Source organism: Mercenaria mercenaria, chromosome 8 (genome assembly GCF_021730395.1).
Source record: "Mercenaria mercenaria strain notata chromosome 8, MADL_Memer_1, whole genome shotgun sequence".
Lineage (NCBI taxonomy): Eukaryota > Metazoa > Mollusca > Bivalvia > Venerida > Veneridae > Mercenaria > Mercenaria mercenaria.
In genome coordinates this window covers 13,583,438-13,602,820 of record NC_069368.1, presented here as the reverse complement: position 1 = coordinate 13,602,820, position 19,383 = coordinate 13,583,438, and the positions used below count along the sequence as shown (strand labels likewise).

The window sequence follows — 19,383 nt, the reverse complement described above, 5'->3', positions numbered from 1 at the left end:
ACATCGACTTGGAGGGTTTCTTTGCAGGGTCTATGGGATGTGTTCAGGTCTCCTGTTCTGATGGATAGACAAGAAGGGGCACATTCTACCAGAGTCTCACTTAAGGGTCTGGTAGAGGCTTGCTAACGCTTACTCAGGAAGTGCATATGTGGATTTGGTTAAGTGGTGACAAGATTTATCTCTAGTGTTAGACTGCAGTTTCTAAAAGTGACGGAAAATATGGCTGTGCAGCCTTTATTTAACCACAACATCCTTTGTACTGGGGTTGAAGCATGAGTCCCTTCCAGATGGGAATTGGTATTTAGGGACCTGTCGCGGGACCAGTCTGGTCGAAGCAATAGAGATCCTGTGGAAAGGGACTCAGGGTCATGGATCACTTACTATGGATCCTCTTTCAGATGCGGGTCAGCAGAGGCAAAGCCCTGGCCGGCAAAAGAGGCAGAAACTACGTCCATCTGTTTTGGAGTCTTCCCAGCTTTATCCTTGGTGAAAGATTCAGAAACTACGTCCATCTGTCCGCCAAACTTTCCAGAAAATCAAGGTTTCTCGGAATGTATGTTTTGCTAGGTATCTTGACTATGTTTTAGAAATTTAGGTCATAATAGGTATCCCATGGTATACTTTAGTACGGGTATGATAGTGCCAATCCAGGATATCCCAGCATGGGCAACCCTGGAGTGTATGAACTAATGCAGTATGTGTATCCCCTGGCATGCATTTGTGTCAGTACCATGGTCATTGCTCTGGGTATCCCAGGGCCTTAATAATTTGGTACGTTTCTCTAGGCATCCAAGAAGTTTATGAACTTAGGTCAGGGTATCCCCTGACCTTAATTCGTGTTATTAAAAGATATGTGCGGAATAACAGCTTCTATATATTAATTAAGAGTCCATTGGGGAATCTCGTCTGTTTTAAGAAGCAAGTCCTGGTGGTCTGCTTCGCATTAGATGTATAATCATTATTGGTGGAACCTCCATGTTAATTATCCAGGAGGGTATCCCTGTTATGTCTGATTCTGCAAGGAATCCATTTTTGGCCCCCAGGCATCCTTCACACACACTTGTCGCCCTTGTGACCCACTTCCCGGGTGGGAATGCAGTTAAAGGTTACCAAGGTCACTGTCGGAGGTCACAGGAGGAACAGCAAATCAGCGAGGCGAATCAACATCACATGGCTAGGAGGACCAGTCGTTGACGAATAGTATTTTTTCTCGACCAGACGCTATTGAATGCAGTTGTATTTATCATCAACAACCGAAATCTAAGGTCATCCGCCTATAAGCGTTAGAAACCTCTTCCACCCCTAATAGGAATGTCGACCTTGGTATAGTAAATATCATTTTCACTTCAAGGTCAAGGTCACACTTAGTGGTCAGAGGTCATACCTTAGGGATTGTATTGCTCCGCATGGCGGTATTCACGTTATTTATTTGTACTTATGATAATTATGATATGCAGTCATACAGGTACATGCAAAGATAATATTGCCTAACGAATTATAAAATCTATATACATTATTTGATAATGTTTTTCATGTCTGTTGATGTTAAGTTAATGTTCAATATATAAAAATCTTAACCATATGTGTAATACAAAAATTTTGAATATTTTTTTTCTAAAACAAATGTAGTCATATTTCGAAAAGGTAACGTATTATATGCGACATATTGAATCAGTTATCTCTGAGGGTAGTTGTATTTTAAATATATTAATTATTGAACTGTGTTATGGCCATTATCATTATTTTATAACTAAAAAAAAATATCATATACGTTGATATTTTTTAATGTTTTAGTAATTTCAAACAGAGTAACGTAAGTTACGGATAATACATAGCATTTGTTCACCTGAAATGATATGAATATATGATAATTTCAATCTTAATACATAAACATATGAAAATATATTGTTTGTTATGATTAATTGAACAACTGGCATGTTTATATATTACATTAGAATTAAATGAAAATTTGCATGGTAACGTATTTTAAAACTCCGTAACTCGTTAAAGCTCTCAGGAAAACTTGCAAACTTTTGTCTGTGAATGCCAACTACTTTAAGGTTTAAGAAAATCATAGTGTTGAAAATTCCCCCTAGGTGGGGAGCAGGGTCAGTTGTCACCTCACGGTCTAGTCCCTCAACGTCATTAAATGTCCATGAAATGCGCGGTAAAGTCTACGTTGTTTTTTTTTCACGTTGATGTCATTTCCTTTTGAATTACCCGTTCGGGGGCTGAAATACGTTTACGCTTTGCCATGGAACGCGTATATATAAAAAGGTGTTATAACAGCACGTGAGCGCGAGAATCTCTCTGTTAACACGTTTTCTCTCCTATTACAACACCCCGAAAAAGTGACAATAACAGCAGTTTTATGCTAGAATTGTCAATACCAAATGTGGTTATCGGTCCATATCAGTAATATGTTATCCATGTTTAGATAATATGAAATATTACTATATAGATAAATGTCAAGTTAGAGGGGAAAAAAATATTCAGGATATTTTATCTCCCTTTTTAAACTGATTTAAAAGGCGGTTACTGGACACACAGAGCGTGTCTCCTCCTCCTGTAGTATTTTCATGCAAGATTTGGTGGGGTTTTTTTTCGCTAACGGGAATATATTTGCTATTTTTTGTTCCATATCTTATCGCTATATGGAATTGTTAAATTCAGCAAGTAAAAATACTTGAACGAAACTTGCATTATACAAATTACACCACTAAGGCCTTTATGTGTAGAATTCAAATACTAACTCCTCTGGATGGTCCGAGTCAATGGTAGTCAATTTCTAAATAATTTAGTTCGTAGATATCCCTTACAGGTGCCTCTAAAACGCCAATTCATGCAACTGCCTTTTGAAAGCCGTCGCCGAATACATGTGCCGTGTTCTCTCTGTCTACTTAATATGCAATATTTGGATATTAAGTTTTAATCAATTTATATTAAAACTAACTTTTAAGTTTTGAATTTCAAGTATCAATTTTAAATGGCCCTCTAGGGCTTCCATAACATTAAGTAATTTTGAGATATCGACCAAACTGCAACTTGGCGAGTCAGCTGTTTTTAAGTGTACTTAAAGGTCCTTTATTAACTAAACGTTTTAGCTAAGCTTAGTTTCTGTGTATACTTTAGATTTTTGTGGCGAAAAACAAGCAAAAACTTAAATGTATCAAAATCAGTTGACTAGTATTTTAACAGAGTGCATTAAACATTTGAAGAAGAACATTCATAGCTGATGCCTATTGATTTGGAAAGAAGTGCTGTTTCTCAAAGAAATGTTTCGTGTAATATAATATGAGCCGCGCCATGAGAAAAATCAACATAGTGGCTTTACGACCAGCATGGATTCAGACCAGACTGCGCGGATGCAGAATCCATGATGTTCGCTTTCAAAACCTATTGCAATTAAAGAAACCGTTAGCGAACAGCATGGATCCTGACCAGACTGCGCGGAAGCGAAGGCTGGTCTGGATCAATGCTGGTCGCAAAGCCACTATGTCTGTTTTCACATGGCACGGCTCAGTTTTATGTAGATCATGAAAACGCTGTAAGTCCGCATGCAATAACTGAGGTAAAAACCGTATGTAAAAAAGTAATTAAACTTCCTTTTCAACAGTATTTAAAATTCTGTATTGTTATCAAAGAGATTGTATTACATTCTATATTAACTTAAGGTTTAGGAGTATATCACCAAAACACAGAAATATTTTATAAACGAACAATATCGTTAACAATATTTTACCTGACCATTACATGTTCTGCCGTATTGTCCGGAAGTGGGGCCCCTTAAGGCAGTCCTTTTCCGGAATTCAATGTTTATATCAGAATACTGACACTTGTTTTGTAGAGTAATATACACGCTATCATTACAAAAACTACAAAACAAGTGTCAGTATACTATGAAAGCCCTGGAGGGACAATTAATTTCCGTACCTCCCACTTCTGACTTCTAACTTTTGCACTTCTGACTTCCAACTTCTTGACATCCTACTTCCTGCTTCTAACTTACACACTTCCGACTTCTAACTTCCGCACTTCTGACTTCCGACTTCCGACTTCTGATTTCCAACTTCCACCCTTCTAATTTCCGACTTCTTGACTTCTTACTTCCTTCTTCTAACTTTTGACTTCCAACTTCCGCACTTCTGACTTCTAACTTCCTGACTTCTTACTTCCACACTTCTTACTTCCGACTTCCAAAAAGGGAAAGTTGTAAGACAGAAGTGCGGAAGTTGGAAGTCAGGAAGTCAGAAGTGTGGAGGTTAGAAGTCAGATGTGCGGAAGTTAGAAGAGGGAAGTAAGAAGTCAGAAGTAAGAATGTGGAAGTTGGAAATCAGAAGTCGAAAGTCAGGAAGTTAGAAGTCAGAAGTGCGGAAGTTAGAAGTCGGAAGTTAAAAGAGGGAAGTAAGAAGTCAAAAAGTCGGAAGTAAGAAGTGTGAAAGTTGGAAATCATAAGTCGAAAGTCAGGAAGTTAGAAGTGCGGAAGTCAGAAGTGAGGAAGTAAGAAGTCAAGAAGTCGGAAGTAAGAAGTGTGGAAGTTGGAAATCAGAAGTCGAAAGTCAGGAAGTTGGAAGTCAGAAGTGTGGAAGTTAGAAGTGCGGAAGTTAGAAGTAGGAAGTCAAGAAGTTGGAAGTGAGAAGTGCATAAGTTAGAAGTCAGAAGTGGGAAGTACGGAAATCAATTGTCCCTCCAGGGCTTCCATAGTATACTGATATAAACATTGAATTCCGGAAAAAGGACTGCCTAAAGGGGCCCCACTTTCGGACAGTCAAACGCCTTTAAAAACTCACCATTTTCAAAGAACTGTTACACATGTTTGTTTTGATGCATTTGCAATAGCGTGCGAGTGTTGAAATTTCACATAACAAGGTGGAACACAGTTTTCAGCAATTGTTTATTTTTATTTCTCTACAAATTGCATTCATTTTCAATGGGGGAACAACTTTTTCAGAATATTTTAAGTACGGGACAGTACGGCAGAACATGTAATGGTAAGGTAAAATATTGGTAACGACGTTGTTCGTTTATAAAAAAAAATCTGTGTTTTGGTGATATACTCCTCAACCTTAAAGCTCAAAAAGTCTATATTTATCTGCCTTTGACAGCATTTTCTAACACTGGAAAGTATTGGAATGATGTTTTATAACTAGTTGACTACGAGTTAACACTTCTACGTCACACCTACTACGAGGAAGAAGACCCCTTGTGCTTCTAATAATGGGCGGAACTTCCGTGAGCTGGCACATGGATAATTTTCTACCCCTAGCGACGTTTCGAGCCCACATCGTTGAGGTGCAAGTTATTCGAAGCCAGTGACCTAAACCACTGCCATATGTAAGCGCGATTTGATGCTAGTATAGTAAATTTAGAAGAGCAAAGTCAGTCTTCGAAGGAAAGGTTAATATTATGCGGTATAAGGATAACTGAAAACAGAACTGGTAAAACGTTGTTGACGGTATAAACAACGTAATGATTAAACACATATATATATTTTTCTGAAATCTGTGAGTCATAGAGAGGTATGCGAGAAAATAATAGGCAAATTACAATGGGGTTAAATTTTGAAACGGACCTTAAGAAATACATGTAATGTAAATTTAACATATTGAAAGATTTTTTTTCTATTTTCAGACTGATACACTTGACAGACTGATTTTTTAGTGATATAAAAGAATTTGATAAAGCCCGATGTGAACGATTTACAACATTCAAAATGAATACATCCGGCACAACGCTTTTTGAAAATTTTACAACGGAAAACGTAACATTTAGAAATAATCTCTCTTCGTCAATAGCTAATAGAACTACACTGTCGACTACTACTACTACATCGGACATTTCGCCACCAATTGATGACATTCTCAGTGTATACTGGGAATACAACACGGCGTACAATCTTGGTCTCTATGGGTTCCCAGTATTAATAATTCTAGGAACGATTGGTAATATTTTATCACTTGTAGTCATGCTTAGAGAAAATATGCGACGACGAACAACTTGCTTTTATATGTCAATGGTGGCCATTTTTGATACACTTGTGTTAAATTTTTCTTGCCTGTTGCAGTGGCTGGAATATATTCAAGGGCAAGATGTCATTTGGTTAAGAAGTAGTGCCGCGTGCAAAATTAGTTTTTTCTTCTCTTACACATTTTTTCATACATCAGTCTGGCTCTTGGTAATAACGACTGTTGAAAGGTTCCTGGTGGTTCTGTTTCCTTTACAAGCGTTCAAAATAACATCAATCGCACGTGCTAGAATAACTGTTCTAGCACTTATCGTAGTTACGATAGTGGTAAACTCACATTTTTTCTGGACCCTTTATCTTAATGAAATAAAGCTTTGCACTTATTTGGAAGTCTTTGAACACTTCCATAAAAATATTTGGCCATGGATAGATATTACTGTCTACTTATTTTTGCCTTTCTTGTTGTTGCTGATATTCAACGTGCTTATCATAATTATCCATCGGAGATCCATAAAGCGAAGGGCGAAACTACAGATTGGCAAGCCGAGAACCAGAAGCTCAAATCAAGGGAGGCAACTTCAACTTACTGCTACGCTTTTGATGGTGACCTTCACCTTTCTATTTCTCTCTACACCATCCGTTATTTTGATTGGTATCAAACAATATTTTGAAGTTGTCGACTTACGAGACACTGCAATATATCAACTTTTGTCTACAGTTACAATGTTTTGTTTATACGTTAGCCATGCTGTAAACTGTCTGCTTTATTGTATCGGTGGACAGATGTTTAGGAGTGAGCTATGGAAAATCTTAACATGTAAATGTGTTCTTGCACGTGCAGGATCATCCGTACTCTCGGATTTCACAATGCGAACGACCAGACTCAGTGAGCCTTCAGTACCTGGAAGTCCTGGTCTAGCCAGAAGAGAAACAGAAAATTATTTTTGAAAGAAATCTACGTAAGTCTAAGGCATCATCTCTAAAAGAAAGTACATCTAATGAAAAGGGGATTGATCACCGAATACGTAGTACATAAGCAAAGTAAGGTATACAAAAACACATGCACAGTCCGGTTTCGGTAGACTATGAAAAGCACGAGCTAACTTTAGTTATATACTAAAATATGGGGCGAGAATCTTTACCTGTGAATATTTTTTCATCGGCCAACTAGGAGGAAAATACATCAAAATCAAGATGGTCGCCAATATGGCCGTCGGAAACGTGTTAACACTTAAATGTTCAATAAAAGTGTAGATGTTGTGTTAAGTTTGAATATTTTACTTTTACCTACATAAATGTAAATACAGGAATCAAAGTCATAAGAGGCATTTCTATAAATACAAGTCTACTAACTTGCTCATTCATCCATCCATACAATCACGCACAAATTCATTATTCACTCACTCAGCCACTCACACACACTAACGCACGCACGCAGCGGGTAAAAAATATTGCAAACTTCTTAAAATAGCTATTAATATTACAAATTTCGGATTGAGAAGATTTGTCTTACATAATAACTGGAGGAAAAACATTGTTGATGATCATTTTTTTGTACTTTAATAAATGTTAGAGGGTCGAAATTACACGTACTACTGACGACAATAGTTTTCAAGATGACTGCGCCCCCCACGATGCCTGCGGCACCATCGAGATGTCTGCGGCACCGGACTGAAAAGTAGGCAGAACGAGGGGATATGCCTTTTCCTTGACATGTATTTTTTCTGGATCGATCAGATATCATGTCTTTATATAATATACTACAGAAACACGTCATTTCTAATTCAGTAGGAGGTGAAATGACTCGGAATATTCACTGCTTTTGTAATTTTCACGTTACAGTATCCGATGAAAAACACGCGGAAAATAACAATATTACATATTTCTTCACAAACTGGGCATTGATTTGTCGGCAAGATACAGCTACATCCCGCTGCATTCCCCCGATTTCTAAAAAGTTTTTACTGTAAAAAGACAATAACCAAAAACATTCAATTTTACACACCGTGCTCCTTATTTTTGTAAACATCCTGCGCAATGCCTGCGCCGTCGGAAGCGCGATGCCTTCATTTCAGTGCGGCACATTTTGTGCCGCAGGCAACGTTTCATACCCGTGAAAATGTCTCCATCGTGGTGGATAGTCCTTCGATGTTCCAGGATAAAACATTCATAACTGGTATCGGTTCTTGTGGTGTCAGGTTTTTACAATACAATACATTATTAATGAAGAGTTTGTCCCCGACTACTAGCCTTCTTTTCTGCTTTACGCTCTTCCAACATCTTGGGAATCAATTCACTTCTGCGTTGCTGAATTTCGGGAGGAAACTGTTCACTCACATTGTACGGTGTAGGATATAAATTGATGCTCTTTAATGCGTTTTTTTTTCACGGCCAATTTTGATTCTTTATTAAATTTAACAACGTTAGGGCGGATTTTATTTGAGTTTTGTGCACCTACTCTATGTGCTCTGCCAATATTTAGTGAAGTTTCTGGGATTTTTTATATTTAACACTTGTTTAATTTCGCAACACAGGCATCCGTCGCAATAATTATATCAGTACTTTCCGCAACTGTTGGGGTATCTTTTAGTTGGCACTAGTGGGGTCTAAGGAGTGTCTGGAGCATTGCCTCTGTCAGATGCTGACATGCATGTTTCTTCCGAGTTAGTTCTATATGTAATCGTGTACCCCGCCAGAGGTCCCTCTGGGATGCCGAAAAATAAAAGATTGTCCCTCGTCGACCTACATTTGAGGCCAATAATTCACTCGGCCATGGATTCACTCGCTGATTTCAGCCCCGAGTTCTCAGACTGTAACTATTTCACCTCTTTTTCTACTGTCTGTACACTCTTTTTATTACTGTCAGTGCATTGTGAAAGTGTTCCGTACTGATCACAAATAATACGCTAGATTTCACATTATTTGATCGATTCGTACCGTTAGATCACTCACTATTAATTGAGTTTTACCAAGCTGTCCAAGTATGCTCTAATTTTTGCATAATTGCCTGCAAAGGGTCAATATTTGTGTTCTTTTGCTGGGTCGAAAATGGTGACCCTGAGCTAACCTTATTATTTATTCCTTGCACAAATGGTGGATACACTTCGGACAAATTATCTTAAAGATTCGTTCTTGTACTAAAAGAATATACTCAGTAAAAAAACACAAAAGACCGTTCCGATAAGTTTTACCAAAGTCATTTTTGTTGGATTTAACGTTGCACCGACACATGATAGGTCATATGGCGACTTTCCAGCTTCAATGGTGGAGGAAGACCCCAGGTGCCCCTTCGTGCATTATTTCATCACAAGCGGGCACCTGGGTAGAACCACCGACCTTCCGTAAGCCAGCTGGATGGCTTCCTCACATGAAGAATTCAACGCCCCGAGTGAGATTCGAACCCACATCGATGTGATTTGAAGTCAGCGACCTTAACCACTCTGCCACGGAGGCTAATTCAGTAATGAATAGAAAATACAAATTTCATAAAAAAAAGATGAATTTTTTTTTTTTTGCAGAATGGACTGGGGTGGGGGGGGGGGGGGGGCAGATAGGTGTATCATTAAATATTGACCCCGTTGAAAATTGATCCCACTGATCAAAATTTTATGTCGAAATGTTGGCGGGGTCAGGTTTTAACGTTGAAAAAGGACATTTTGATCAAAATTTAATGTTGAAAAATTGGCGGGGTCAATTCTTAACGTTGTAGAAGGACCTTTTTATCAAAATTTAATGTTGAAATGTTGACGGTGTCAATTCTTAACGTTGAAAATGGACCCATGAGGTCTATTTTCAACGGGGTCAGAATTTAATGTTACACTGGCATTGGTAAAATCACCGATAACGCCAGTGCGGTGTGCAAAAAAAAAATTAATCATATTTTTTCATTCGATTTTAATTCGCTTGTAATTGTTTTTGTATGCAAGACTGTAACTACGCCATTGTCATGACATCACTCCTATCTTATCGCAGTATCGTAATCATTAGACTGTTTTGTGCTTTCCACGTGGAGGTCAATATCTTTTGAATACTGGACAGCTTATTTGATACTGGACTGCATGAGGAAGATGATTGATATACACAATCAATTTACTCGTATAGTCCAATATTTAACTATCGTTGGAAAACATAAAATACATTGCTGTAACCAACAGAAAGCATTTTCTTTTTTTTTTTTTTGTCTTTTTTTGTTTTTGTTTTTTTGTTTGGTTTAACGTCGCACCGACACATTTTAGGTCATATGGCGACTTATTATAACTCAGTACTGAAAGTAAAGAAGAAAATCAATATCATTATTTAATAATTAATAAACAAGTAGAGTCATTTCGGGTCATGTCAGACGTCGGGTAATCTCGAACACGTGTTATTTAGATTTGTTCTCCACATAAAATGACATTTTGGTGACGTAATATATGACGTGAGCAACCGCCATGTTTGAAAAATTACAAAACAAACTTACCATACATAAACGCTTCCGCTTCTGGAGAAAAATCTTCCTGCATACCATGTAAGTAGCATTTACGTAACTATACCGTTGCTTGGAGTTAAATATATAATCAGGGGCGTAGCTTGCTATTTTTAAGTTGCAGGCCCGATAGATCGAGCGCCGAAGGTGCGAGTTTGGACGCGGGGTCTGGCCCTCCCCCAGAAAATTTTGAAAAATTAGAGTGTCTGTGGTGCATTCTGAGACATTCTGGCCGATTAAGACCAATACTAAGCGGAGGAGTTCAGGTCAATAAAAACACAAGAAACGATCAAAATTCAGTTTGTGACTAAGTCAACAGAACTAAGTATTACTTACCCAACATTACTTTTATTTTCAAAGAGGTCATTTACCGTTAAAATGTGACACCTACGGTCTAAAAATTTATCTTTAATCCATTAAATGACCTGACTGACGCCTTTTTCATCGTTAATTGCATCACATAGTACCAGTTTTAAACATTTCATTAATATTCTAACACGACCCGTCACATATATATATAAATACTTAAGGCAACCACATATATACTATTCTGCGATAAAGTATTAGGGCAGCGCATGTGGTAAATTACTAACAAACGATGGGACGTAAACTCCTCACAGCGATTTGATTGGATTTAAAATCACATGTTAAATTATCACGTGACGATAGAAATATCATGTGATTTTGTGGGAAAAAAAGATTTATTTTTATCATCAAAGTTTCAAAAATTCACTTTTATTAGTGCATCAACAGTATAAAAAACAAAAACACAAACAAAAATCAAAATTTTGATGAAAATGCTTTGTGGTGACAGTGTAAAAGTAATTGTAACTGACGTTCTGTATGATGCTGCAATGAACTGATGCTACGCGTTCATCATAGTTAGGATTATTCTTAAAATGTAATTTGTTGACGATATTTATTTAGAGTGGATATGGAATATATCTCATCGAGAGGTGATGCAATTAAATATTTTTAATAAACGAGCACGTAGCGCGGGTAAAATGTTAAAATTGTATCAGTTCCCGATGTGATATTCCATATTCATCAAAACAAATAAATTCCGTTTATTTTTTGCTGAATGTTATTTACCGATTAAATGTTGGAATTTATTACTATTAAACAGATGAATTCCAATAATTATTCAACTGGAATATAACCTGTATACGCACTTCAAAGTATGTACGGTACCTGTCACAATATGTCCTTTGCGTAAGGTAATCTTAGACAAAATCTAAGTTTCTACATTTCACGGACGCAAAACTGTTGATTATTTCATCAATATCAATTTCTATTTCCCTGTGAATGTGAAGAATTCCTAAGTTTGACAGGCGGTCTCCTGTCATGGTACTTCTTAGGTACGACTTGATTCTACGCATTGAACTAAAAGAACGTTCACATGAAGCAGATGTAGCAGGCATTGTAGCCAGTACTGATAAAACAAGGTATATTCCAGGGTAAGCCGCCTTAGAAGTGACATCTAATGTTGAAAGTAGTGTGCTTGGTCTGAGTAGATTGGCTTGACCCCATCTGACTCTCCAGCGTTGAATCTCCCCACCGAATGATTCTCTTGTTGAGGCAATATCCTGCGCAAACGTAGCGTAAATTGCATTAACGTGATCATCATTTAACTCATCCAACCTTGATGGAATCAGAAGTTGGGCACAGAAACGGTCTTGGTTGCTCATTACCCGATCTGTAATCTCTTGAATCAAATGGTCCAGAAATACGTAATAAAGGGCTACCCGCCAGTAGGCCTTTGGATCCGCTATCTGGTAATTGGCCCTGTTACGTTGGTTCATATTCTGACGGGGAACACAGGCGCCAATCTGAATAAAAAGTATTGGTAAACAGTACTTTCCAATTTTATCCTGTCAAAGAATAAACTTTAATAAAAATGCGAAACAACATATTACGATCAAATTATAATGTGAGCATTATGTAGTGTACAATATGACTTTCTATTCAAGGCTTACATGAACATGTAGATGTCCGGTTAGTGTAGTCGGCAATGACGTGGACTTTTCAGTTCAGGGTCACAATCACTTATAACTATGTGGTAGTTATAAAATAATTTCTTTAGACTTTCTCCCTCTACCTCTGTTTGTTCATTACTTTCTGAAGTATGATGGGCACGCCAACAGTTTAGATTGGATAAATTAATTTAGAATGGAGAACTGATCATACCATCGGCTCATGTTAGCTCTTACTTCAATATTAGAAAACGGCATGACCAATAAATGTTAAGAACAGCGTAACAAGAAGCAAGATACACTACCTGAAACTCTGATGCAATATCCACAGCTTTCTGAAATACTTCGTCAAACACAGCCTCGTCTTCTCGTTCTGCACGTAGTAAACTAACTACCACATTAGCTTCCCGAACAGCTTCCACCAAATCCATGTCCACCTTGACATAACACAGATACTATATTTGCTTGCAGACTATAACTAATTGATTGATTAACAAGCAGAGAGAAATATACATTGAATATCTAACATTTTGGTAGAGTCTGTTCAGTTCACGGAAGTTCATCGAATAATGCTAAGCCTATGTTATTATATTTTTGATTGTAACAATTATTTATCTAAAGCGGTACATGGTATATAACTGCACAATTGTTTATCTAAAGCGGTACATGGTATAATTGCAGTTAACAGCAAATTACTTTAAAATTTACTTTATATGCAAACTGATTCAATTGTAAGGTAAGATTAAAGCTTATCAAGTCAATACCAACACCGTTTCCTTGACAAAAAAACAACAACAACAATTACCGGTACTATATGTGATGTGGTGATGACAGCAGTGGCCCCATTACACTAGTAATATAATAATAAACAATTACCTGCTGAAGTATAGCTGTCAAGCCAACAAGAGAACTCAGTATATGTTCGCAAGTCACAAGCGTGATGATGAATTCGAACCTCAGTATGGCTCTAACGTGCTCTCCTGCCTTTTCGTCATTGTCTGCCTCGAGCGTTTCCAAAGCATGTACTACAACTGGGAAGGACTTCCTAAACGTCATCAGTGCGTCTGTCCGGCTCGTCCATCTTGTTTCACAGAGCGTCCTAAGCTTTTGGCGACCTTCCAACTTCTCACGTGTGACGGCGTCCTCCGCTAATTCATTTGCAAATGCTTCTAACCGTTTGCCCGAGTAAGAAAATGCAAAGGTAATATCTTGAACTGTCTTCATCATTGTCCTGACGCACTGAAGTTTCGATGTGTGGACCAACGCTAAGTTAAGACAGTGCGATTTACAGTGCACATAGCTTGCAAGTGGTACACGCTCTCTAATTAAAGCTTGAACACCATTATATTTCCCGGCCATATTCCCAGCGCCATCGTAGCATTGGCCTCTTAGCTTTAAAATGTCCAGTCCACAATCCTGTACATGTTGTAATATTGCCTGTGCCAAGGCAGTCCCCTTTATAGAAGGACACGTAACAAAACCTATGAATTCTTCATGCAGCTCGTGCTTTCCCTCATTCCGAGCAATAAAACGTATGCACACTGAAAGTTGTTCTTTAGTAGAACAATCAGTTGCTTCATCCGCCATTATAGCAAAATAATTAGAACTCCTGCACCTGGTTATAATTCTTTTAATTACCTGATCAGCACATAAACCTAAGAGTTCGTTCTGTATGTCAGGAGACGTGTATTTTTCATTTTTATTTGCAAATTCTAAGTGGTAAGCAAGGGCTGGGTCTGTCTGTGCAAAACTATTCAAGATAACCATGAAATTACTGTTCTCTTCAGTATGCCCTCTAATTGCTATATTTTGTTTTCCAAGTAACAAAAGAACTTCTATGATACGGCGCAGAATATACCTGTTATTCTCAACAGTTTTCTTGATAGAAGATGAAAGTTTGCTAACTACGGACTCCTGCTTCCCTGTGGAGATATCAACAAAATTTTCTGACTTCACCATACTATCCTTGTGGGATTCGTCAGTTTCATGGCGGCTTATGGCTGTGGACAAGTTCTTCCAGTCATTGAAAGGTAGTGAAGAAAAATACCTTGACTTGCTGTTGTCAAATAGCAGACAAGGTGCACATAAAACGGCATCCAAAGACACAGAATACTTGAGCCATGGATATTGACGGAGCCATCTAGCATTAAATCTTCTTTGTTTTCCACTAATAAGTCTGAAAGAACGATAAAAACCTTCTGATAATTTTAACATAACGTCCACTTAAATGTCTATTCAAGCGGTTAATTAAAAAAAAAAAGAAAATTCTGCTTCCTGGATTCGAACCTGCACCGCTTGGTTTACAAGTCAAGCGCGCTAACCTCACAGCCACAGAGGCATGTTCACTTCACGCAATATTATGTTATATATAATATTATTAATCATGCGTAACTTCATATGTACATAATGTATGAGAACACATCCTATTAATAAGCAATATATTCTATTTTCAACATTCCGGTATACAGTATATAATATCGACGCAAATTGGATTTGCGCGCTCTACAATAAGGATATCTAAAGTAGATAATAAATAGCTTACCTTGACGGGAATTGGAATTCTTCTGAACCCGTCCATTCAGTTTTTATGAGTTGTATTTTCTCGGAATCATTCCAAAGAGAAATATCTTTCTTATCTCCTGGGTCAGGATAAAGCGGACCCGATGACGCCATTTTCAAATTTGGTGCCAAAAAAACTTAGCGCAGGGTAACAAAAGCGCTTATAATAAAATGTAAACTACAAGTCGCTAGCTAATCAGAGCAATGTCTATTTGCCGACATTAACAAAGTTGCGGGGCGATATTTTGCGAGGCGGTGGTATACGAACGAGAAAATAATTAAACTACTGGCATCTGTCTTATTAGTTTTAATCATGGAAATAGAATAATCAGGCTCTAATTACATGTTCGATATTGGTTTTCATATGATCATTAGCTCCCTACACCCTAACCCCCCTTACCCTTCGATTTTTATTGCATATTTGGCATTTTTATTTTTTTCATTTTCTCGGGTAATCTGCAGGCCCGGGCCTGCAGTGCCTTATAGAAGCTACGCCACTGATAATGAATGAGATTTTTGTATTTCTTGCATTCATGACACGTTTATTACATGTAAACACTATTAGATTCTTTGTTTTGGCGGTCATCCTTTGCGGCCATATTTTGGGTATGTCCGAGTTCTCCCGATAGATTTCTCATGTTTCGGGTAATCTCGAACGCTAGATTCTCTTCTATTAATAGCCTAAATAATCATTTTGTCTGTTAAAATATTTCTGACACTAAATATAGCATGTGTTTTGCTGGCACTGTGGTAACCGCGTTATTTTCGGCACGAAATGTATATTTTCGAAAATACAATTCTGTTCTTTATGATCGTTAGCAAATAGCAAACTAATTTGACTTAATATTTTATTTTTCAGCATGAGTAAACAAATAGGCGCGAAGAGAAATCAGAAAAAATACGACATTTTGATTCTACATCATGCTGTGGATGCCGTACAGTCAAAGTCAATGTCATTGAGAGCCGCATCTAAGCACTATGGTATTCCGACGTCCACGCTACATGACAAAGTCCATGGCAAGACGTCTATGTCACGTCCATCCAAGACCATTCTGACTACAGCTGAAGAGCAGAGGTTAGTTGACTGGGTTCTACATATGGCCCGTATTGGCTATGGCAGAACCAAGCAAGAAGTTCTTGATACTGTCAAGCGTATCATTGATGCTGACAAGAGACCAAATCCATCCAAGGACAACAGGCCTGGGAAGGACTGGTGGTACGGTTTTGTGAAGCGGCATCCCGAAATGACAGAACGGCTACCACAGGACCTAGGGAAAGAGCGAGCAACTATTACACAGGCTAAAGTTCAAAGATGGTTTGAGGAGTTCGAACATTACGTCCGCAATGAAATCAAAGATCCTACCATTCTTCAAGACCCTAGCCGTCTATATAATGCAGACGAATCAGGATTTTCATTGTGTCCGAAGTAAGGCAAAGTTATTGCACGTAAAGGTTCCTCCACTGTTTATCATTTTACATCATCTGATAAAACGCAGATCACTGTGTTGGCGTGCATGAGTGCAACTGGACATTTCTTGAAGCCACTTATTGTCTATCCTGGCCAACGATTTGCTTACAATCCTTTGGAGGGGTTTCCGGAGGCAGTCATGGGCCGAACAGACAACGGGTGGATGGACGCGGACCTCTTTGCTACATGGCTTACTGATGTCTTTATTCCATCTATTAATGAACGGGGTGTACGTAAACCAGTTGTTCTCTTCGTTGACGGCCACTCGACCCACGTGTCAATGAGTTAGTGACATCTGTAGACAGGGTGGAATAGAGCTCTACCGTCTCCTAGAGCATGCATCGTATCTCATGCAGCCCTGCGACCTTCGTTTATTCAGCGTACTAAAAGATTCTTGGAAGCAGGCTGTCCGCGATTATCAATTTCAGAACATCGGCGAACACGTCACCAAAAAGACGTTTGCCAGCATATTTAAGACGGCATGGGAAAAGGCAACCACAGTCAGTGTTGCTGTTCATGGGTTTAGGGACTCTGGACTGTTTCCGTTTAATGCAACAAAGGTGCTGAGTACGTGCAAAATGGATCCGAGTAACATTTTCCGCCCACATAGCACTCAAACGGTCAGTGCTTCCGGAGCAGCCGATGAATCGCAGGTTTTACCAGCAGCTCAGGAGAACGCTAGTAACACCGTAAATGTTCAACAAGAAATTAATACAGACAAGGAACTCACAGTTACAGCAACTACTTCCACTGACGTACCACAGCACGCACCATTGCAGCCTGCCGCTGCCACTGTTCAGGATCTCTCTAATGACCGAACGCCTCAAGTATCGACGGCAGTTGAGTTAGTTTTGAAAATTCCCGTCGCAAAGCCGTCCGAAAAACGACCAATGAAAAAAGAAAACTTACCTAAGGCAGTAACTGGGGAAAAATTCCGAGAAATATTAGAAGAAAAACGAAAGAGAAAAGAACAAGAAGAAGCAGACAAACAAGAACAAAAACGTCAACGAGAACTAAGGAAGCAACAGAAGGATGAGGAGCGTAAGCAGAAACTGGAACAAAAAGAGGCAAAAAACAAAGCTCGTAAAGAACAGAGGCGATTAAATATTCAGAAAAAGCTTCAAAAACAGGTAGAAAAGCAGTATTTGAAGAGAAAGAACAGAGAAAGCGAGTCATCATCTGACAGCGATGTTGACATGCCAAAACTTAGCGACGGGTCTGATATCGACATTGACGTTGACGTAACCCGGAAGTGCTACGTCTGTGAGGAGGTCTATGATGATAGCATTTTCTGGATAGCATGCAACAAATGTCCCAGAATGTTCCACCGTCGTTGCGTGAAAACGATTGATTTGTGTGCAATGACCGAAGATGAAATAGAGGCACTGCAGTACGAATGTGAATTTTGTTAAGTGTAGAGAGCCAGATTTTGTTTGCAAATGTTCTCCTTAGGTGCAGAAAATAGAACTGTTTAAGTGTTTGATTTGTACTCACATGCATGGTTGCAATAGGCCATAAAATGAATTGTATTAAAGTTAGATTCATTTGTATTACTGTTACCAGTCATTTGATTTTGAATGTTTATTTGTAAAACATTAATAAAAAATTTCTGAATTTAAACTACTGAGTACATAGCAACGGCAAAGGTAAGCTCAAAAGACGCAGGGATATTTTTTCACAAATTTATCTCTCTAAATGCATAAAATATGGTAGTGGCTTAGGGGTCCGGTTACCGGACCTCTAGACCTTCAGTGTAGATGTCCGGTGATAAAAATGAATATTAAGAACGATATTTTCAAAGAGGAGACTATATCTTATTTCTTAAATCGGAATGTGATTTCAAAAGTTTGCTCTCGTATTTTTCTCGCCGTTATAAATACATTGTAAGTGTACGGAAACTGAAGTATTTATAATTCTTTAATCACAAGAAATTATACGACTGCAAATTCAATAAATAATAGATAACAATTTGTACGCCAAAATCGGAAGCTTTCATCAATTTCTTTTTGTCGTGACTGATGAATTAAAAATAGATCTAATGCTTTCAGAAGTATTCGTAAATATATAAATAGGTCCAACCCGAAGCCGAGTGAGTACTAATTATAAATAAAATATTTACAAAAATCCTAATTACGACTGCTTTAGGAAGAATTATCATAACTTTTAAAGAAATTACCTGTATAATACAATACTTAGTAATACATATATATCTATTACCGGACCGCTAGACCCCATGTCCCTTAAAGATTATTAAATATTTAACTAGCATTTCGTATCGCCTGAACTTGTTTTAAATAAAGTACTTACCATTTATCTTTTTAAATAGCTAATAATGGGATTTTTATTTTGATATTTACAACAATCCGAGTTGACCCGATGGTACGTTCGAGATAACCCGAACATTCCGAGATGACCCGCCGATACATTCATATTATCTGCATTTGGTTCCCGGCTTTCAATATGATTTTACAATCGTGTAATACCTAGAACCGGAGAACAAAATTCGGAGATGCTAAATATCGAAAGTACGGTACCATCTCATTATATGATCATCCATTCAACACGCGATACCTTAAGTGTCCGAGATGACCCGAAATGACTCTATTTCTATTTTACTTCGTATCAGGTTTATTAAGGAAATGAATGACATTTTACTGTAATCATTTTTATGATTATGGTTATGTTGTGATAATAAAGCGTATCTGTATGTACAATACAGATCAGTTTAAAATCAATACGTATGTACAAGAGATCCTAGTGTAAACTTAAAGAGAGACCGGTTTTAACCCGCTATGATTACTAGCTGATTAAAGTTTATATAATTCTATATCATATAGTCAACAAAGCCAGCTGCTGCTCTGTGTGTTACTGTCTGTAAGGTAATTATTGATGTGCAACTGTTTCATGCATTAAAACTTTAAATGTTTACTTATTTAAGAAATGATTTTCTTTT

The 19,383-nt window shown here is 37.9% G+C and overlaps 2 protein-coding genes and 1 pseudogene across 2 annotated transcripts; 2 read left to right on the top strand and 1 right to left on the bottom strand.

Moving 5' to 3' along the window:
- Nucleotides 1-5,713: 5,713 nt before the first annotated feature.
- On the top strand, nt 5,714-7,370 carry LOC128559151 (putative G-protein coupled receptor F59B2.13). Its single transcript, XM_053550343.1, has one exon. It carries the CDS (start codon nt 5,714-5,716, stop codon nt 6,911-6,913), a length of 1,200 nt encoding a protein of 399 aa, XP_053406318.1. The 3' UTR covers nt 6,914-7,370.
- A 3,666-nt stretch (nt 7,371-11,036) lies between these two features.
- Nucleotides 11,037-15,424, bottom strand: LOC123565859 (zinc finger MYM-type protein 1-like). The gene is made up of 3 exons (XM_045359633.2): nt 13,280-15,424; nt 12,709-12,840; nt 11,037-12,259 (listed from the first exon to the last, which is right to left on the bottom strand). The coding sequence occupies exons 1-3, from the start codon at nt 14,615-14,617 to the stop codon at nt 11,654-11,656; spliced, it is 2,076 nt and encodes a 691-aa protein (XP_045215568.2). The 5' UTR covers nt 14,618-15,424; the 3' UTR covers nt 11,037-11,653.
- Nucleotides 15,425-15,822: 398 nt separating this feature from the next.
- LOC123565494 (uncharacterized) lies at nt 15,823-17,842 on the top strand (annotated as a pseudogene).
- The last annotated feature ends 1,541 nt before the right edge of the window (nt 17,843-19,383 follow it).

What these genes read in the sequence shown, in the direction of transcription:
- LOC123565859 (XM_045359633.2), bottom strand. Translation starts at nt 14,617, where the DNA reads ATGTTAAAATTATCAGAAGGTTTTTATCGTTCTTTCAGACTTATTAGT. An exon ending in TGACAGCTATACTTCAGCAG is followed by an intron (nt 12,841 to 13,279) that starts GTAATTGTTTAT and finishes TGTTATGTCAAG; the next exon opens with GTGGACATGGATTTGGTGGA. An exon ending in ATATTGCATCAGAGTTTCAG is followed by an intron (nt 12,260 to 12,708) that starts GTAGTGTATCTT and finishes CTTTTTATTCAG; the next exon opens with ATTGGCGCCTGTGTTCCCCG.
- LOC128559151 (XM_053550343.1), top strand. Translation starts at nt 5,714, where the DNA reads ATGAATACATCCGGCACAACGCTTTTTGAAAATTTTACAACGGAAAAC.